Source organism: Phoenix dactylifera, chromosome 12 (assembly GCF_051530095.1).
Source record: "Phoenix dactylifera cultivar Ajwa chromosome 12, Ajwa_hap1_PhDact_Kaust_v1.1, whole genome shotgun sequence".
In the NCBI taxonomy this organism is placed as follows: domain Eukaryota; kingdom Viridiplantae; phylum Streptophyta; class Magnoliopsida; order Arecales; family Arecaceae; genus Phoenix; species Phoenix dactylifera.
The window spans coordinates 7,047,989-7,070,271 of NC_143201.1; the positions used below are offsets into that span (position 1 = coordinate 7,047,989).

At 42.1% G+C, this 22,283-nt stretch overlaps 1 protein-coding gene and 2 long non-coding RNA genes across 3 annotated transcripts; 2 read left to right on the top strand and 1 right to left on the bottom strand.

Annotated features, from left to right (window-relative positions):
- Window positions 1-7,865: 7,865 nt before the first annotated feature.
- On the top strand, window positions 7,866-9,679 carry LOC103718894 (secoisolariciresinol dehydrogenase-like). The gene is made up of 2 exons (XM_039115901.3): window positions 7,866-8,635; window positions 8,734-9,679. Exons 1-2 carry the CDS (start codon window positions 8,598-8,600, stop codon window positions 9,521-9,523), a joined length of 828 nt encoding a protein of 275 aa, XP_038971829.1. The 5' UTR covers window positions 7,866-8,597; the 3' UTR covers window positions 9,524-9,679.
- LOC148700380 (uncharacterized) lies at window positions 8,696-10,026 on the bottom strand. The gene is made up of 2 exons (XR_015971920.2): window positions 9,790-10,026; window positions 8,696-9,657 (listed from the first exon to the last, which is right to left on the bottom strand). It is a non-coding gene; the product is annotated as an uncharacterized LOC148700380 (long non-coding RNA).
- A 7,392-nt stretch (window positions 10,027-17,418) lies between these two features.
- Window positions 17,419-21,274, top strand: LOC103699399 (uncharacterized). The gene is made up of 2 exons (XR_015971962.2): window positions 17,419-19,600; window positions 19,705-21,274. It is a non-coding gene; the product is annotated as an uncharacterized LOC103699399 (long non-coding RNA).
- The last annotated feature ends 1,009 nt before the right edge of the window (window positions 21,275-22,283 follow it).

The window sequence follows — 22,283 nt, forward strand, 5'->3', positions numbered from 1 at the left end:
GTCCTCGATTTAGCCCCACATCGGCGGATCAACAAGTGGTGGTGGGGAATTAGGAGGGCGAAGGTGGAGATGCGATGATGGGGGACGGGGTGAGGCGGATCTTGGCAAAGCTGATCCAGCTGGCGGACCAGGTGATCAAGCTGGTAGGCGATGCATCCACGTCCCGGTAGGAGTGCCTGGAACTCAAGGCCAAGACCGAGAGGCCGGCCGCCCTCCTCCAGCAGGCCGTGCGGGCAGATCTCTACAAGCGTCCCGCCCACCGCATCATGCTGGACATCGAGCTGGTCTTGGAGAAGGCGCTGGGCTTGGCGTCCAAGTGCCGAGCCCACGGCCTGATGCGCCGCGTCTTCGCCATCATCCCCACCACCGCCTTCGCCAAGATGTCCACCCAGCTCGACAACTCCATCGCCGACATCTCGTGGCTCCTCTGCGTCTCCACAGCTGCGGCCGACGACGACCAGCTCAACGGGCTGCCGCCCATTGCCCAGAACGAGCCCATCCTCTTCCTCATCTGGAGCCACATCGCCACCCTCCACACGGGCTTTAAAGCATTGCTAACTAAAAAATACAGTTACACGCCGACGCTTTAAAGCGCCGCTAACTGCGTGACGTCGACGCTTTTGAAAAGCGTCGGCAAATATTTTTTCCACTCTTACATAGCCGACGCTTTGGCAATGCTTCGGAAAGCGTTAGGAAGAAATGTGCCGACACTTATAAGCATTGGCAAAGACCTTAAAAAGCATCGCCAAAGCTTCTTTTTCTTTTAGTGTTAGATGTCTATCCACTCGTCAGTGACTTATTTGATGTTATAGTAGTGTGACTGCTCCTTTGACCTGCGGTGCTTCGACTATTCACAATGAGATTGCTGTAATTTGACTGCACATATACATGGTCTCTAGCCATATGGATCCTTGTGGTGTAGATTGACTGCAGTAGGTTTACTGTAGGAGTAGCATATGCACCTACATGGAATCTATCGATCTTGATAGATAAGGAGTGTTCCTATGTGATTTATAAAACTGAGTTCGTAAGACCTTGGCCGGGGCAGTATGAACAGTAGAGAAAGAGTTTTCCACTCTCGAACTTAAGTCGAATAAATCTAGACAAATGACAGACGATGGGGTTTGACGAGTTATCCATGACCTTTGTTCTGTAGGGATCCATGATAGAATGATTGTATCATACGTTAACTGCACCTAGAGATTTATCATTCCATTCTGCTGGGTAGCCACTACATGCTGCTAGGTGTCACTGGTGGATGGTGAAACTCACAGGGACTATCTTGATGGTCGATGATCCCTGGTGAGTTGAGTTGGAATTGTTCCATTGAAAGAAGTTTTCAATGATATTATGATAGAGATCACAATATATCTCACTACCAGGCAGAATAGAACCTATGAGGTCACACATATTAGAGGTATTGACCGATCCGATAGTTGTATTGTGATTAGAAATCACAAATAATCAATTTTGATTGATAATTAGTTAACCCGCTAAGAGTTAGTGAGTTGAAGAAGGAATAATTGCAATTAGATTGTAATTTAATTTAATTAATTAGATTTAATCAATTGAACTTGATCATATTAAATACGAGTCCTACTTGGAGTAGGATTTTTAGAGTCCTAATTGGATTAGGACTGAAATTTTAATAAGTCCTAATTAGATTAGGATTTTTAAGTCCTAATTAATTTAATCTAATGACTCCTAATTGGATTAGGATTGAAGAGTTCAACTGAGACATGGTTCAATTAAATTTTAATTAGATTAGGATTTGAATTAAAGATAGATTGAGTTCACATAATCCTTTTTAGAAAAGGATTGGGCTTCCATCCCCCCCCCCCCACTTAATATGATTAAGTGGGGCGTGGGATTGGAGGGAATAAGAGGGAGGGGCGTAGTGTAAATAAGAGGGAGGGGCGTACGTAAATAAGAGGGAGGGGCATACGCCCCTCCCTTGCTTACGTGAAGAGGAAAGGAGGGGCGTACGCCCCTCCTCTCTTTGAAATAAAAGGGATAAGGATGAGCTCCTAAAGGAGGAGGGGTACGACCCTATCCACTAGGGGTTCAAAAGGAGGAGGGCTACGACCCCTCCTCTTATGTGTTCTCCCTTGGCTATCACAACAGCAAAGCCCCCTTTCTTCCTCCTTTCAGCCGCAAAAGAAAGAGGGAAAGAAAAGCTTGTGGCGTGGCCTCCTTCCTCCCTTTTCTTTGGTTCCAGTGCAAAAGAAAAACAAAAGGATGCAAAGGTTTTTTGTTCTTCTTCATTGAACCATCCTTCTTCTTCCTCCTCCCTTAGGCATTCAAGAGTTGATTCAAAGAAAGGTTATCAGCCATCAAAAGTATTCTCTGCAAGGGAGCTAGCACCCCGAGGAGATTCGAAAGCTTTGATCGGTCATTTGCCTCGTGTGGATACCCGTATAGGTCGGACGCGTGTGCGGCTTCAAGCGAACCTTCCAACAAATCCACGATCATCAGATTTACGGTGATCATCTACCTGCACAAGGTGAAGATCTGATCTTCTTAATCTTGTAAAAAGTTTTTAATCCTAATCTATTTACGAATATCGGTTTTAAAATATGTTCATGTGATGAACGGAATCTCGCACATGCCTTTCCGTTGCGTTTTGATTTTTTTACAGCATGCGAGGGATCCCAGTAGTGGTATCAGAGCCAGGTTGTGTAGACTAAGATTAGAATTAATCATTAAAGGCATATTAGATCTAAAAATTTAAAGATTACGCTTGCTGAATTTTTCTGCATGCAGAATTTTTAGGTTGCTGTTTTTCTGCATGCTGATTTTTATGTACTTAGATTAATGATTCTAATCCTTTGCTAATATGATTACAAATGTTTAGAATCATATCTTGCATGATCAGCAACTCATGAGATGACATAATCAGTTATATTACAAATCTGAAAATTATATTTATGTATGAGATGCGTATGGTGATGATCATGGATGAACCCTTTTGAATGTGCTGAAATGTTCTGCGATGTTCTATGATGTTATGTGATGGCACGTAATTCAGATTTTCAGATGCCTACATGCATCTTAAATTCATGTATTAGAGACCTGCATGTCTCATAAATATGGGTTGTAATTATTCTTTTATTTTTAAATTTATCTGAAATGTAATCTGTGATGTGTTTGCGCGTCAATGGTTGATCGATGCATGCCTCTACAAGCATGAATTGCACGGATCAAGATCAAGGGTTGATTGAAGATGGATCAAGAAGTTGATCGCAATTGGACCTAGGGGATCAAGATCGAGTTAAGAGTTGAAGACGATCTAACCAATTGACGTACATGTGCTTGTACTATGACCCCATCCTGGATCCATGATCATCACCAGTTAAATTTATTTTGTCATTATGCCTGGATGTTTATGTTTATGTTTATGCATAGCGGGTAGATATATATTTGCATGAGATGTGGTTAGTCAATCGAAAGAGACCTAAATTAAAACCTCATCAATCAGTTAAGAGTGAACCAACAATGAGCTAGTCATATTAGATTATTGATTTAATTAGCGTCTAAGAAAGCATGAAAGTGGTTACTTAATTAGGACCTTACTCTCTGAGTAAGGGAAGCCTCCCACCCGCTTACTTGGCCAATTGATCAATTATCTCCTATAAAGAGCTCAAGATTGCAAACACTAAGACATGATTACATAATATTAAATCCATAGGTCTTCCACCGTAATAGAGCTGCTAAGGTCTTTCCGATGTTGATTTGTCTCGATTGGACACAGTGGGCAAGTTGCATCGGGGGGGGGGGGAGGGTTGGACCTCTCTATAGACATAAGATGTTGTAGGAGTAAAGGTGGGGTTGGGCACCAATAATTGTTAGGTGAGAACCCAATACGACTTTATTTCTGCGGTTATACGGTGGGTCTCACTTAACTAAGGAATGAGGCCAATAACTGTTAGGTGAGATCTTCATGACTTAGAGACCAAGTAACACTGCAATTTGCTTGAGAAGCATTGTACAAGAGTTGTAAACTCATTCATTTATATGTCACCAATAACTGATAGGTGAGGCGGCATGTAAATCGCCGCAGTACCCACTAGAAATCCTAGTCGCGTAGGTTTTTCGTTTTTCTACCAGAGAAGTGTGAGGGATTCGAGAAAATAGTGGGAGGTGTATTTGTTTTAAAAGTTTCTAGAACAAATTAAGATCAAGTACAAAATCTAACTACAATATTTACTCTCTATAGATTACAATGTCAGCTTCGAACCCTTTGATCTGTATTCTTGAAACCAACCGACTGACCGGAACCAATTACAAAGACTGGCTTAGAAACCTGAAAATCATTCTGAGTTGTGAGAAAATAGGCTATGTACTCGAAAATGATATCCCAAGGTTGCCAGCACGTCCGACTGATGATCAGCGTGAGACGCATCAAAAGTGGACGGATGATGGCATTAGGGTCAAGTGCTACATTATAGCATCCATGACCAATGAACTCCAATGCCAGCATGAGAATATGAAGACTGCTAGGGAGATATTGGCACACCTGCAAGAGTTGTATGGTGAGCAGAGTCGCACAGCTCGTTTTGAAGTGTCCAAGAGGCTCTTCAAGCCAAAGATGCGCGAGGGGCAATCTGTCCATGATCACGGTCTTACTATGATCAAGGACCTAGAGGAGCTTGAGAAGCTCGGTATGACCATGCACAAGGAATTGCAAGTAGATTTGATCCTTCTGGGCAGTTTATAGTAAACTACCACATGAATAAGATTGAATGCACTAAGACTGAACTATTGAATGTATTGGTAACTACTGAGGGAGCCTTGAAAGATTCAAGGGGCACTGTCTTTGCTGCTGAGTTGACTTCTAATTCCAAGAGAAAGTCTAATTAGAAGAAAAAGAAGCCTGCGAAGAAGCCAAAGAAGAAAGTTCAAAAGAAAAAAGCTAATGACAAAGAAAAATATTTCTACTGCAATGTCGACGGCCACTGGAAGAAAAACTGTTCTTCATATCTCGAGAGCTTGAAGAATGAAAAGGCAGACACACCTTCAGAAGGTATGTTAGACTTGCTCGTAATTGAAACTAATCTTACAGTTTCTTCTACTTCTAGTTAGGTTATAGATTCTGGTTCTAGTGCTCACTTGTGCACTACTATGCAAGGTCTAAAGGAAAGTAGAAGGCTAGCGGAAGGTGCAGTAATCCTTTAGATTGGCAACGGGGCAAGAGTTGTTGCTGTGGCTGTAGGCACCTATTCTCTGCGACTACCGTCTGATTTTAGTTTATTGCTTAAAGAATGTTATTATGTACCTGCTGCTAGCAAGAATTTGATTTCTGTTTCGTGTTTAGCATAGGATGGTCATATTTTTACATTTAACAAAGACTGATGTTCTATTTATTTCAGAAATAAATTAGTTGCACGTGGTTTTATTATTGATAGTCTCTATCACTTACATATTGATGTGTTTGTGAATGTATCTGAGCAAGTAGTGAGTGTCATAGGATTCAAAAGATCCAGAGATGAGATAAACCAGAAATATTTGTGGCACCTCAGATTTGGCCATATTGGAGAGGACAGAATGAACAAAATGGAGAAAGATGGGCTTCTTGACTCATTGACTTTCGAGTTATATCCAGTTTGCGAATCCTATCTTCAAAAAAAAATGGCTAGATTACCCTTTGTAGGACATGGGGAGAGGACCACTGATATACTTATCCTGATACACACTGATGTGTGTGGTCCATTCGATGTGCTAGCCAGGGGTCGTTATTTGTACTTCATTATCTTTACCAATGATTTTTCACGATATGGGTATGTGTATCTTATGAGACACAAATATGAGTCTTTTGAAAAGTTAAAAGAATTCAGAAATGAAGTAGAAAAATAAACTGAAAAACCCCTTAAGGCTCTTCGATCATATCGAGGAGGAGAATACTTTAGTGAAAAATTTAGGGACTATCTCAAGGAGAATGGCATAGTCTCACAATGGACGCCTCCAGAAATGCCTCAACTCAACGGGATGTCAGAGAGGAGGAATCGGACTCTATTAGATATGGTTCGATCCATGATTAGCTTCACTAATTTACCTATGTTTCTTTGGGGAGATGCCTTACTTAATTTCCACGATTTACTTATTGAATAGAATTTTCTCTAAATCCGTTCCTACCACACCGTATGAGATATGGCATGGTAAGAAGCCGAGTCTTGGTCATCTCAAGATTTGGGGATGTCCGGCCTACGTCAAACGACTGCAGGAGGACAAGTTAGACATCAATTTCGAGAAATGGCTGCAAAGGAGGAGGGGTATGACCCCTCCTCTAATGTGTTCTCCCTTGGCTATCACGGCAGCAAAGCCCCCTTTCTTCCTTCTTTCAGCCGCAAAAGAAAGAGGGAAAGAAAAGCTTGTGGCATGGCCTCCTTCCTCCCTTTTCTTTGGTTCCAACGCAAAAGAAAAACAAAAGGCTGCAAAGGGTTTTTGTTCTTCTTCATTGAACCATCCTTCTTCTTCCTCCCTCCTTAGGCATTCAAGAGTTGATTCAAAGAGAAGTTATCAGCCATCAAAAGTATTCTCTGCAAGGGAGCTAGCACCTCGAGGAGATTCGAGAGCTTTGATCGGTCCTCTGCCTCGTGTGGATACCTGTAGAGGCCGGATGCGTGTGCGGCTTCAAGCGAACCTTCCAACAAATCCACGATTATCAGATTTGCGGTAATCATCTATCCACACAAGATAAAGATCTAATCTTTTTAATCTTGTAAAAAGTTTTTAATCCTAATCTATCTACGAACATCGGTTTTAAAATACGTTCATCCGATGATTTCCGCTGCGTTCTGATTTTTCTGCGGCTTGCGAGGGATCCCAGCACTCACAACTTGTAATGTTGATGAGAAAAAGCAAATCATATACGCGCACTATTTGGGAAAAAAAATCTCAATAAAATTAAAAAATTAAGTTGGTGGATGATACCTCTTTCTCTCTGTGATCCAATACAGAGATGTTTCTCTTTAGTTAGTACACTTCACCACTAAAATAATTTTATTGTGAGATAGAATAAGATCATAGAATACTATCTTAATTTCATTTGACTTCTTTCTCTGCATTATATCCTTTGTGAATGAGATGCATAAAAACAAAGTGCTTATTAGGGCTGCCAAATAAATATTTTCAGATGCAAGTCGCTCCTTTAGAAAATAATCCCATCATGATCCCAAATAAATATAGACATGCTCCTAGATAAACATCCTATATTATTTTCAATCCCCTTGAACATTTGCAGAGCACCAGTTCGCACTACAAGAAACTTGGACATTAGCAGTGTGGTTGGGTTTGGCTATATAAACAGTTCTTTCTTTTTCAGATCCGCTAATGTGGGACTAAAACGAGGTGGTTTTTGGCTTCCGACGACGCTTTTAACGACGCTTAAAAGCGTCGTTATTTAACAACGCTAAAAAGCGTCGTTAAAAGCATCGTCAATTACGTATTGACGACACTTTTAAGCGTCGTCATTAGCCGACGCTTTTAAAAAGCGTCGGCAAATGTTGACGGGGAAAAATTTTTGCCGATGCTTGGAATAAGCGTCGGCAAATAAGAGTCGGAAATTTTTTTTTTGGGTGTAGTGTCGGTGGAGTTGGCAAGAGGAGAAAAATAGCAAAAAAGAAATAAATTAGTCAAAGCGTAGATAGCAGCCATTCATGCAGTTCAACCCAAATATAATGAGAATCAAGCATAAATACTGAAAAACCAGGGTGTCAACCAAAGGAGGGATCATACATAAAACCAGAAATGGTGACATATCATTCAAGAACTAATTAAAGATTTTCTCTTCTCCCATTCCCGATCGGTTGAATGCAATGATGCTGCGAACCTGATGCAAACCTTTGTTAATAATTTAGAAAATTCAGAAATTATCAGAAGCGGACGCTTATTAGAGACAAGGATATCTTGACCCTCTCCCATACATATGCGAAGTCATCTCTATGCTGGCACCTAACCGGACATATTCATTTATTGCTCATGTGAGATGGCTTTGGATCATCCTTCTGCACATAGTTAATGTCCTCCATCACACAGTTAGTACCTACATGCAATTGGTTTCTTTTTACATTTCATTTCATATGAGCCCAGAAATAGAAATTCAGCTAAGTTTATGACAGTAACTATTTTACAATAACGAGAACATATAAAGAAGTGTCAAGTGCATTAATATATGTCCTTAAATCATAATAAATGATTGTAAACGCAAGCGGCAAACTTTTGCCAGAGGTGGGTAGAGGGAGGTAGGTGGCCGCTTGATGGTTGACTGAACTGGGGATCGAGATGGGCGTTGGGACGTTGGCCAAGGTCTGGTGGTTGGCTGAGATCAAAAGGGCCGTTGATCAAGTGAGGTTAGGGATTTTTTTTTTTTTTCGTAGGGAAGGGCGATTTGAGATTTTGAAGTGAGAAGGAATGAGATGGGAACCAGATGTTAAAGCAGCGTCAAGTAAACAACAATCAAGCAGGGCTTCCTGGTACAACTGGGTCCATAAAAAGACCGGTACTTGAATTACTCAATCAAAAACAGAGCCTGCACCTACGTGGAAGAAGCCTCTACCCTCGTCTCTCTCATCTCTACTCCTTCCACCAGGAGACCCGCGATGGGAAGCGCCGGCGTCCTCTCTTCAGTCGCAAGAAGGTAAAGGCATCGCGCAACTTGACCAATGCTTGTTCTTAAAATCATCATAGAAACCTATCATGCATTAAGCTGAGCTTTTATATATGGAATGCTCGCAGGCTCGAAGGCAAGGTGGCACTCATCACCGGCGGCGCAAGTGGCATCGGCAAAGCCACCGCCAAACTCTTTGCCCGCTACGGTGCCCGGGTGGTGATTGCCGACGTCCAAGATGACAAGGGCCATGAGCTCTGCCGCGACCTCGGCCCCAACGTCGTCTCCTACGTCCACTGCGATGTCACCGACGAATCTCATGTCCGAGAGGCGGTCGACTCCACCATGTCACGCCATGGAAAGCTCGACATCATGTTCAACAACGCCGGCATCATCGGCTCGCCAGGCATGCAGATCCTGGAGACCGACAAGGCCAACTTCGAGAAGGTGGTGGGGGTCAACTTGGTGGGTTGCTACCTGGGGACGAAGCAAGCGGCACGGGTGATGATCCCTGCACGCCAGGGCAGCATCGTGATGACCGCGAGCGTCGCGGGGGTGATAGGGGCCCTAACGCCGCATGCATACACTTGCTCGAAGCACGCCGTGGTGGGCCTGATGAGGGGCGCAGCGGTGGAGCTCGGGCAGTTCGGGATCCGTGTGAACTGCGTGTCGCCTTATCTGGTTGCCACGCCGCTGGCGTCCAAGGCGTTTTCTAGGGACGAGGAGAAGCTGGAGGAGTTCGCGGAAGAGCACGCCGTTCTCAAAGGGAAGACGCTCAAGGCGGAAGACGTGGCGGAGGCGGTGGCGTATCTCGGGAGCGATGAGGCCGGGTACGTGAGCGGGCTCAACCTTCCGGTGGATGGGGCCTTCACAAAGACCAATACGGCACTTGGGTTGCACTTGTACTCGGATCTGTGATGATCCAGGTCTGCTTGCTTTCCTGGGGTTGCTACTTGCCTGGCTACATGGATGGCGATCTTTGGCTCAATAAGGTCATCCGCTAGTCTGCTCTGTTTTGAGTCCAGTATGTTTGCTCCGTAGAGTGCGATCATCTAAATAATGTTGGATTTTAAAGATACCATGCAGAAGATTAAAACACAAAAAAACCATAGATCAACCCATAAAGATTGAAGCACATCTAATTACAAGCATTGAGCAGCTATTGATAATCGCTACAGCAATACCTGTGGAAGAAGAAAAATATAAAGATAGGATAGATTTTCCTCTCCATCTACTCCTTTATGCCTTTCTCCTCAATGGGATAGGTGTCCCTAAGGAAGATAGAGAACTTGATGCCCTAGAGTTTCTCTAGGGCAAATATATATGAGAGTAGGTTGGAGATTTAGCCCAATTAGTAATGTTAATGGGTCTACCCATTACAGAGCTCATTAACCAAATCAAGTTAAAATCAGTCCATAATCAATGGAAGCTCAGCTTTATGAGAAATTCCAGCATTCTCTCAATTGGTGGATATTGATGAAGACTTAAATTTTTTAAAAAATATATATTTATTATATATATATATATATGTAGTTTGAAAATGACTCTCGGGCTAAGTTTCTCCCGTGTAGCCACATATAAAGATGTCTTGAATGAACAACATCTTAAGTCAAAAAATCCGATTCAACAAAACAACAAACATCCAATCATAGTTGTCCTTTTATCATTTATTGATACAACACCCTTCTACGGTTACAAATGTTAGTAATCATATTGATGCAGGACAACTGCGAGAAGGAGAAGGAAGAGGGAAGAAGAGGAGGGGAAAGAAGAAGAGGAGAGGGAGGAAGAAGAACCAGACTTCTCACCTAGCTCCCTCTATTGCTTCACACCAGGGCTTCAGAAAGAAAAAGGCCTAATTTTCATTCATCATTCATCAAATCCTAAACATGAGTATGGACTTAGAGCTGATCACGGGCCTTCTGGCCCGTCCAGCCCGACCCGAAATTTTTCGGGCTTGGGCATTAAAAAAAGGCCCATGAGTCGGGCCTGGGCAAGAAAAGCGGCCCAACCAAAAAAATCGGGTCGGGCCTGGTCGGGCCATTCTGACCCATTTTCAGATTCCAAACAAAGAAAAAATCGAGCCTATCGGGTCGAGCCTGTCGGGTCGAGCCTATCGGGTCGGGCCGGGTTAGACGAGCCTAGAAGCAGATTTATAAAATCGGATCGGGCCTGGATAAAAATTTAAGCCCGACAGTCGGGCCGGGTCGGGCCTGGGCATAGCCATCGGGCCTAATTTCTGCTGTAGAGCCCGGCCCGATATATATGGGGTCACAAAATAACAAATAAACAATCCCAAAAAAGCCCTAAAATGACAATATGCAAATAAACCCAAATGACAATATGCAAATAAACCCAAATGACAATATGCAAATAAACCCAATCAACATAAAATTAACCCAACTAAAATAAATTAATCCAAAATAAAATCAAACTGGCTACTAAGACCCACTGAACTGGCTGGATCGTGTGGCGATCGGTTGACCTGGCACTAGTGTCCGCACCAACTCTTTCGAGGTGGAAAGAAGTCGACCTCGACGAAAGCGGCTCGGAAAAGCCCCGGTAATACTCCAACATGTCCGGGTCAATTGGTGGTATCTCCTCGTGATGGATCCAAGTGTAACCGGACTTTGGTCGTCCACGCCAACGAATCAAAATGTGTTGGATGCCTCCATCACTGTCAAAAACTATTTGTGTGGCTAAAATATAATCAATATACTTTCTTTGTGCTTGATGGAGGAAGATGGCATGGAATCAATAATAGGATAAACATCGGGCGCAGGAGAGTGTGCAGCAAAAGAGTCAACAGGGATTGCAACCAAATCTTTAATATTAAGAGTAAAGCTATGACCAAAATCAAATGGAAAGTCAATGGCATAGGCATCAATGCCATCCTTGTGCAACATCCCGAATGATCCAATACTAAGAGACTGCAATTTCTTAAGACGGATCATTACGTAACCCCAAATTTGAAATTCTTTAGCATGAAAATTAGCTTGCATCTTATATTGAGCAGTACATGCATGAATGCCTTTATGGATTTTCTGATGCAATTTATGAATGTGTTGTGCAAATGCATGCAGCTCAGAAATTCTAACATCAGTTTCGATGGGTTGTGCGAGGGCATATCTAACTACACGCAAGGTGGACTGGTCAGACTTGCTATCTGATTGTGCAAGCGAGCTAAGTGTAGTGTGGGTGCATCCTAATGTTTCAGGGTTGTCATCACACTCTTCCTCAATATTCTGAATTTCATCGAAGTTTGGTTCATAGATTTGCACCTCTAAGTCATCTGTGTCGCCTCCCAACTCTTGCTGAGCAATAACGAAAGATTTGTTAGCACATTAGGAGGCAACATGACTAAAATCTTGGCATTTGTAACACCGAATTTTGAAATGTGGTTTGGAAAGCTCACCAAGAATTCCCTTGTCGTTAGTGTCTCGGCTTGGGACATGGACAGTAGGAGGGGGCCTAGGAGTAGTGGACCCGACAGAAGGTTTGGGCCCTGAGGAATTAGGGCTCGTGGAAGTGCTCCATGTATTAGAGAGCCTTACAAATGTGGACTTAGTGTTCCATCGGTTAAGGAGGTCGTCCTGGTAGTTATGGGGTAGGTATTTTTCTTTAAGTCTCTCTTTCATTTCTACCCAATCAATAATTACATATTGATATCTCCTAGCTAACAGTTGTTCCGTGTTTTGCCAGAAAAGCTTAGCTCGACCAATAAACTTTATTCTGGCAAATCGGACCTTCTTGTTATCAAACAAATTATACCACTCAAAGAAATGGTCCATTTCGTGTAACCAGTCTGAGAAGACTTTCGGGTCAAGACGACCATCAAAAGTGGGGGTCTCAACCCTAATGCCTCTCATTACATCTTCATTAGGATCACGAGGTTCTCTGAGCTCGACATTATATCGGTAACCTCTATCAATATTAGAAAAGGGACCAGGTCCTCTAGGATGAGGGTAGGCATGAAATGATCTGGAACAGACCTATTACCAAAATTGCCATGCCGAACAGAGCCTTGTTATTCTAGGATTTGTTCTAGGGTTTCATCCCCTTCAAGATCCGGTAAATGGAAAGCACTAGCATCCTTGGAGTCAATAACCCTCTGAAGTGAAGCCTCAATTGAATCAAGTCGGGCATTATTAGCTTAGACTTGAATATTAGTGTCTTGGATAGCTTTTAATAGAGCTTCGATTTTGGAATCTATGTCTAATTGGGACTCAGAATAAGATGCGACACGACCACTACATAGATGCATAAAATGAATGAAGATATGTATGATCCTACCGACTATAGAGGTTCCTAAGTAGACCTAATGCATGAAAGTAAGTTGAAATTACAAAGTATATGCTCAATATAATCGGAAGCTAACTCTAGCAATAGAAATTGGCTTTGAATTACGTAATAAATTCAGGTATTAGTTGCAGTCAAATAGTACTAGTTTTCAGTATGTTGCAGAGCTGCACAGAGCCTCAAAGAACTGCCAAAGATTAGGTAGCCCTATGATTAATGACAAAGATAGGCCACTACTAAGGTTTTGGTGTTGTTTGGAGTAGGTGTTGTGAAATTTTCAAGGAGTAATATCAATAAAGCACTTAAGAGTTAATTGATACTAAATTTAGACAAACAAATAGAATTTTCAGTAAAAGAAGAAACTTGACCTAGGTTGGGGTGACGATCAACCTATGGTAAGTCGGCTCGTCAGATGGCACGAATCTGATCGAATCATAGCAACTGGTGTGGTCTGATTGGCCTGTGAACAAAAGAGGAGGAGGAGATGTTCTGGGTCATTGCAAAAGGGCTTGCTAGACCTGATGCCTGATGGAGGGGTCTGTTGGGCCTTTGATGTGAAGAAGGGGTGGAGAGGTGATGGATCGGGCCTGTACAGGGGAGGGTGAGCTTCTGAGAGCTGGATGGAGCGGAGGGAATGAAGAAGACAAGGGGGGAAAAACGACGGAGGGGAAGAAGAACGAGGGCGGCAGAATGGCGGTGGTGCTCGGCCCGGTGGTGGACTTCGGTGGTGACGGCTCGGACGAGGGCTCGGCAGAAAGAAGAAGAGGTTCGGGCGAAGGGAGGTGAGGGCTCGGCGGCGGGGAGGCACTGAGGCGGTGGAACTCAAGCGGTGGAGACGACGACGGCCATGGCTCGAGGAAGACGAAGAGGTAGCGGAGAAGGGAGGTGGCCGCAGTACTGCAGTCGGCCGCGGGGAAGGAGATGCTCGGCGACGGCAAAGGCGATGTGGCGGCAGGGCGGCGTGGAGCAGCGGCACTTGGGTGGCGACGGCGGACTAGAGCGGAGGCGATGATGGTAAAAGCAGCGGCAGCGACGACGTTCATGAAGGGTGGGCGACGCGGCGGAAGAAGAAGCGGCGGCCGATCGGGAAGATGAACAGAGGTAAGGGTTTTCCTTTTTTTTCGCGTGCCAGGCACGTGCTACATTTTTTTTGCGTGCATGGCACGTGCTACTTTTTTTTTGGATCCGGACTACCGGATTCGGGTTAACGAGTTTTGTGACTTATCCGTTAATCTTTTCTTCAACATCCCGATGGGTTCGAGAGGACAGGTTGATCCCTGCGGCGGTGGCTGCGGGCAGGGGTGGAGGTCGCAACGGCGGCTTCGGGGCTTGCGGCAACAGTCGGCGGCCGACCACGAAGTTCCACGGCATCGATCTCCTCTACGAACCCGACGCAGGCGGCCGGTAGTGGATGCAAAAAGTTCGGGGGCACGTGGCGACGCCCTCGGCAGCGGCCCTTGCAGCGGCGTCAAAGTCCTCAGACGAGGGGAATGGAGAGGAGGTGATTCGGGACTATGAGAGAGGAAGGAGAAAAGGAGCATAGAAGAAAAGGTTGTTTTCTCCCTCCTTTTTTTTGTGTTTTCCCGTAAAACCTGATGAGAGGGGTGAGTGGTGTGAGTCGGCTGAGAGGGGGAGGGATCGGGAGTTGCAAGCAAACGAAGGAAGCTGGGTGTGTGGTGAATCGATGAAGGTCCCCCTTTTCTGTTTTTTTTTCCGTGTGAGACCCGAGAGAGAGAGAGGAGAGGAGAACAGAAACTGGATCAACGCTTTAATAGCAGGGGCAAAGTCGGTCTGTTCTGATACCAAAGCTGATGCAGGACAACTGCAGGAAGGAGAGATAGGAGGAAAGAAGAGGAGGGGGAAGAAGAAGAAGAGAAGAAGAGGAGAGGAAGGAAGAAGAACCAAGCTTCTCACCTGGCTCTTACCATAACTTCACACCAGGGCTTCAAAAGAAAGAGGACTAATTTTCATTCATCATTCATCAAATCCTAAACATGAGCATGGACCCATATATATAGGGTCACAAAATAACAATTAAACCCCTACGAATAAAACAATCCCAAAAATACCCTAAAATGATAATATGCAAATAAACCAAAATGACAATATGCAAATAAACCCAATCAACATAAAATAAATCCAACTAAAATAAATCAATCCAAAATAAAATCAGATTGGCTGAATCGGCTGAGATCCATTAAGCTGGTTAGATCCTGTGGCGACCGGCTGACCTGGCACTGGTGTCCACACCACATATCGATATGGATTTCAGTGATGTAATGCATGTAGTGTGAACTTAATTAGATAAACTTATGGCATCTTTGATTGCTATATCCATTACTAAATTCCAATGGCTCTAGAGGAAAAGCTCCCTCAATCAAAATGCATACTGACCCCATTGTCACCATCTTATCTTCCATGATTTGAATTAAAGAATCTTCCACAATCCAAATCTAATAAAATAACAGAAATGCCAGAAAAAAAATATTCAAATCGATTGCGTAGGGATGACACTACCGGGACGTATAATAATGCATAGTTTATAAAGTAATCCAACTTTCGTAGTGCATAGTTGCTTTGAAATGGAATAATTTATGTGGGAAACAAAACAACCTCATTAAAATCAGCCAAATGCATGTGAATCGCATAATAGAATATTCAGGACATCTTAAAATTGTCATGGTTGTTCCCAACGATCATTTGACGAAAGTAGACAAACAAAGCATATTCTTGGCTTAAGAAAATTCACGGGAGGAGAAGTAAACATTTTAGAAATGGCGGCGAAGGAAGTCGATGAAGAAGGGGGAGCTCGGCAGATCGAGAGGTAGTACGTCGGTGCAAGAGAGGCAGTGGAGCAGGGAGAACTCGTCGACAATAGAGAGGCGGCAGAGCAGGGGGGAATTCGTCGACGCTAGAGAGGTAGTGAAAGCAGACAGAGCTTGCGGTGTGGTCATCAATAAGAAGAAGGGGCTCGGTCGGGCTAGGGATTTAAGATATTATCAGATCCCGACGATGTTTATTAGCATCGTGGTATTTTTGGCTTCCGATGATACTTTAAAGCATCATAACATAACAATGCTTTGCAAAAAGCTTCAGAAAAACCCCAATTCCGACACTACTAAAAAACATCAGCATATTTTGGCGTGCTTCGTTAATTAACAACGTTTGCATCTAGCATGGGGCAAATTAGTGTCGACAAATTAATATTATTTTTTTTTTGTTAGCATGATTTTGTTAGAGTACTTTTAGGGATCACATAACAACTTGTGTCTGTGAGTAATATTTTTTTTAGCATAATCCTATACCAACCTATATTATTTTTTTTTTATATGCAGTCTATTTACTAGTATATATAACTCTTAAGATATACCGAATGTGATGGAATAGATAAATAAAATTAATTTTCTCTTGTTTTTCTATTCTTTTACAAATATCTTAATATAATATTAGAGCCACTGATCGCCTAATCTGTTGTCGTTATCTCTTTCATCTTTGTTGTGGTCATCATTGCCATATCTAGAATCTTTGAAAACCTCTATTGTTGTTTTATAGATCTTTATTTTCTGGTGAATTAACGCCCAAAGATTCTCTGTTTTTTGATGGATTTGTAAATCCTCTGTTTTCTTGTAGATCCTCTATTTACTAGTGAATCGACATTCGAAGATCCTATATTTCTTATTAGATCTGCATATTTTATATTTTTTGTAGATTATTATTCGAAGATTATTAATTTTCAAATGGATCCGCAGCTTTTTTCCACCACTTTTTTTTTCAACTTGAAATCTTCAATCATATCTCTTCACCGTCGCTCGAACTATTTCTCTCTATCTCCAGTTTTATTTGCTTCCTTCGGCTCATTTACCATCTAGTTTGGAATCTCTTGCTCCTCTTTTATGATGCCTCTATCTACAAACATCGACTTTTGATTGCATTTTCCCTGAATGCTCTCCTCACTGCAGCTGCCATTTTTTATGTGCCTCCCCGCTGTCACATCATTAGGTTTTCGATAAAAAAAAAAAAAGTAAGAAGGAGGACAAATGGGTCCATGAAAAGACTGGTAGTTAAATTCCTCAAATCAAAAGCAGAGCCTGCACCTACGTGGAAGAAGCCTCTGCCCTTCGTCTCTCACATCTCTACTCCTTCCACCAAGAGACCCGCGATGGGCAGCGCCGCCGTGCTCTCTTCAGTCGCAAGAAGGTAAAGGCATCGCGCAACTTGACCAATGCTTGTTCTTAAAATCATCACAATACATAGAAACCTATCATGCATTAAGCTGAGCTTTGCATATGGAATGCTCGCAGGCTCGAAGGCAAGGTGGCACTCATCACCGGCGGCGTAAGTGGCCTCGGCAAAGCCACCGCCAAAACGCTCAAGGCGGAAGACGTGGCGGAGGCGGTGGCGTATCTCGGGAGCGATGAGGCCAGGTACGTGAGCGGGCTCAACCTTCTGGTGGATTGGGCCTTCACAACGACCATTACGGCACTTGGGTTGCACTTGTACTCGGATCTGTGATGATCCAGGTCTGCTTGCTTTCCTGGGGTTGCTGCTTGCCTGGCTACATGGATGGCGATCTCTGGTTCAATAAGGTCATCCGCCCGCTAGTCTGCTTTAGTATGTTTGCTCCGTAGAGTGCGATCATCTAAATAATGTTGGATTTTAAAGATACCATGCAGAAAATTAAACACAAAAAAACCATAGATCAACCCATAAAGATCGAAGCACATCTTACAAGCACTGAGCAGCTATTGATGATCGCTGCAGCAATACCTGCAGAAGAAGAAAACCATAAAGATAGGATAGATTTTCCTCTCCATCTACTCCTTTATTAATTACTTTCTCCTCAATGGATAGGTGTTCCTTAGGAAGGTAGAAATCTTGATGCCCTAGAGTTTCTCTAAGGCAAATATATGTAGGAGTGGAGTAGCCCAATTAGTAACGTTAATGGGTCTACCTATTACGGAGCCCATTAACCAAATCAAGCATGTATCGTTACACCACATGACTAAGACAATAAAGCCTAAAATAACTATACGGTTACAAATTAATTATGAGCTTCTTAATTATTGTTCAGATAACAACTTAGACCGTATTACGTAATAATCAAATTAAAATCAGTCCATAATCAATAGAAGCTCACCTTTATGAGAAATTCTAGCATTCTCCCCACTATAAAAGACCTAATATTTTTCGGTGCTTTTTAGAGTCCTTTCCGACGCTTTTAAGCGTCGGTAATTTTTCTGCCGATACTTCCAAAAGTGTTGAGAAAGCATCGGGCAGGTGGGGGTAGGAGTTTTTTTTTCCAACGCTTTTTCAAAGTGTCGGTATAAACTGGCTCTATACTGATGCTTTTAAGCATCGTATCGTTTGGGGTTGACGGATGCTTAAAAGTGTCGGCCAAAATAGGCTGACGCTTCCTTAGGTCGGCTTGCTTTGGACTCTGCCGACTCTAATTAGTCGCATCGGCCCAAGCTAGGGCCTTTGCCGACGCTTTAAAGTGTTGGGGTATGTGGCGACCATTGGTGATGAAGAGAATTGAAGGAGAATCAATTCTGCATAATTCTGTCTGACGGACTGTCGGAGTCGACTCGAGCTACAGTCGAGTCGACTCGGGAACAGTCGAGTCGACTCGGAAGGAGATTTTGTTAGCATTGGCAAATTAGTGTCGACAAATTAGTATTATTTTTTTTTTGTTAGCATGATTTTGTTAGAGTACTTTTAGGGATCACATAACAACTTGTATCCATGAGTAATTTTTTTTAGCATAATCCTATACCAACCTATATTATTTTTTTTTTATATGCAGTCTATTTACTAGTATATATAACTCTTAAGATATACCGAATGTGATGGAATAGATAAATAAAATCAATTTTCTCTTGTTTTTCTATTCTTTTACAAATATCTTAATATAATATTAAAGCCACTGATCGCCTAATATGTTGTCGTCATCTCTTTCATCTTTGTTGTGGTCATCATTACCATATCTAGAATCTTTGAAAACCTCTATTGTTGTTTTATAGATCTTTATTTTCTGGTGAATTAACACCCAAAGATTCTCTGTTTTTTGATGGATTTGTAAATCCTCTGTTTTCTTGTAGATCCTCTATTTACTAGTGAATCGACATTCGAAGATCCCATATTTCTTATTAGATCTGCATATTTTATATTTTTGGTAGATTATTATTCGAAGATCATTAATTTTCAAATGGATCCGCAGCTTTTCTCCACCACTTTTTTTTCAACTTGAGATCTTCAATCATATCTCTTCACCGTCGCTCGGACTATTTCTTTCTATCTCCAGTTTTATTTGCTTCCTTCGGCTCATTTACCACCCAGTTTGGAGTCTCTTGCTCCTCTTTTATGGTGCCTCTATCTATGAACATCATCGACTTTTGATTGCATTTTCCTGAACGCTATCCTCACTGCAGCTGCCATTTTTTAAGTGCCTTTTCGCTGTCACATCATTAGATTTTCGGTCAAAAAAAAAAAAAAAAAAAAAAAAGTAAGAAGGAATGAGATAGGGAACCGCTGGACAAATGGGTCCATGAAAAGACTGGTAGTTAAATTCCTCAAATCAAAAACAGAGCCTGCACCTACGTGGAAGAAGCCTCTGCCCTTCGTCTCTCACATCTCTACTCCTTCCACCAAGAGACCCGCGATGGGCAGCGCCGCCGTGCTCTCTTCAGTCGCAAGAAGGTAAAGGCATCGCGCAACTTGACCAATGCTTGTTCTTAAAATCATCACAATACATAGAAACCTATCATGCATTAAGCTGAGCTTTGCATATGGAATGCTCGCAGGCTCGAAGGCAAGGTGGCACTCATCACCGGCGGCGTAAGTGGCCTCGGCAAAGCCACCGCCAAAACGCTCAAGGCGGAAGACGTGGCGGAGGCGGTGGCGTATCTGGAGAGCGATGAGGCCGGGTGCGTGAGCGGGCTCAACCTTCTGGTGGATGGGGCCTTCACAGCGACCAATACGGCACTTGGGTTGCACTTGTACTCGGATCTGTGATGATCCAGGTCTGCTTGCTTTCCTGGGGTTGCTGCTTGCCTGGCTACATGGATGGCGATCTCTGGTTCAATAAGGTCATCCGCCCGCTAGTCTGCTTTCTGCTTTGAGTCCAGTATATTTGCTCCGTAGAGTGCGATCATCTAAATAATATTGGATTTTAAAGATACCATGCAGAAAATTAAACACAAAAAAACCATAGATCAACCCATAAAGATCGAAGCACATCTTACAAGCACTAAGCAGCTATTGATGATCGCTGCAGCAATACCTGCAGAAGAAGAAAAACATAAAGATAGGATAGATTATCCTCTCCATCTACTCCTTTATTAATTACTTTCTCCTCAATGGATAGGTGTTCCTTAGGAAGGTAGGGATCTTGATGCCCTAGAGTTTCTCTAAGGCAAATATATATAGGAGTGGAGTAGCCCAATTAGTAACGTTAATGGGTCTACCTATTACGGAGCCCATTAACCAAATCAAGCATGTATCGTTACACCACATGACTAACACAATAAAGCCTAAAATAACTATATGGTTACAAATTAATTATGAGTTTCTTAATTATGAGTTCAGATAACAACTTAGACCGTATTACGTAATAATCAAATTAAAATCAGTCCATAATCAATAGAAGCTCACCTTTATGAGAAATTCTAGCATTCTCCCCACTATAAAAGACCTAATATTTTTCGGTGCTTTTTAGAGTCCTTTTCGACGCTTTTAAGCGTCGGTAATTTTTCTGCCGATGCTTCCAAAAGTGTTGAGAAAGCATCGGGCAGGTGGGGGTAGGAGTTTTTTTTTTCCAACGCTTTTTCAAAGTGTCGGTATAAACTGGCTCTATACTGATGCTTTTAAGCATCGTATCGTTTGGGGTTGACCGATGCTTAAAAGTGTCGGCCAAAATAGGCTGACGCTTCCTTAGGTCGGCTTGCTTTGGACTCTGCCGACTCTAATTAGTCGCATCGGCCCAAGCTAGGGCCTTTGCCGACGCTTTAAAGCGTCGGCATCAGCAAGCCATGCCGGGCCAGTGTCCTATTGCCGACTCTTTAAAGCGTCGGCAAAGGCCAGCCGTGTTGTGCCAGTTTGCTTATTGTCGGCACTTAAAAACGTCGATAATAGTGATTATTTTTTAAAAAAAATAAAAAAGTAATTTTAAAACCTGGATACATTACTTTCCAATACAACAAATACACAACCTAAATCACCTAGATAACAAAAGTTACGTCACAAACAAGAACTTTTCATTCGAAGTATTAATATTATCATATTTGATTACATTATGCTTTGAAAATATTAAAAACATACATATCAAATTTCTAAATAAACAGTCTACAATGTATCAAGGGTCGATGGCATCATCATCTCTATGAATAAATGAAGTATCAGCAACCTACAAAAAAAAAAAAAATCTTTAGAAAGTAAGAATACGAAAGTCATTACACTCGTACAAAAATAAATTATAATTACGTAAAATATTTCAATATATTTAGTTATTTATCGGAGGGATAAATCTCTGCAATAAAGATGAAATCTAGTCTAGCTGATCCTGCAAAGATTTTATTCAACTTTTGTCCATTTTATTAGAATACCGATTGAACTGTAATTTATTTGAAAAAGTAGACAAGGATAATTTCTATATGAAAAATCAGAGAAAAAAAAAAGGATCATTTCAACTACTCCTTTCTATATGACCATTTCACACTAGTAATAACTTCTTCTAGTTACATGATCAAATAGTATCAGAGTTTTTCTAGGACCACAATCCATGACTTATCCAAGGCCCAAAATTATGGCTTGCATGAATATTCTAAATCGGGTGCATTACCCTAAGTAGAAGGTTCTGGCCACCAAAGTATAAGCACTCCTTACAGCAAACAACATATCTACCCATCAGCACAATGTCCCTAAGTTTCAATATTGCGATTTGGCATCATAGGACAGAAAGTAATAGACCAGTTTATTAATCAAGGAAACTAATTAACAATTTTAATTTTATATTTTTATTTAATTTGTTTCTATTTTCAGTTATTCATGCCTATAATATTATGTTTTCATTTATTTCTTATTTTGTCAATTTGCCATCTGATTTTATCTATTCGTATGTATGTATATCCGAAAATATTTGATAATTTCTGAACAAATTATCAAAAATTTTTTCGTTCCAGACATTATCTAGAGTGGGTGCACTTTAATTTAAACTCAAAAACGAACATATAGCTCTTTCTCTTTTTTTTTTTTTTTTTTTTTTTTTTGGTGGAAACGGCAATTTCATATTACTCTAACGTGAGTACACCTTGCCATATCAGAAGAAAGCAAAAAATATAGTGGGGGCGGGAGCCCTGTCGTGGAAGTCCAACAAAAGTCCCCT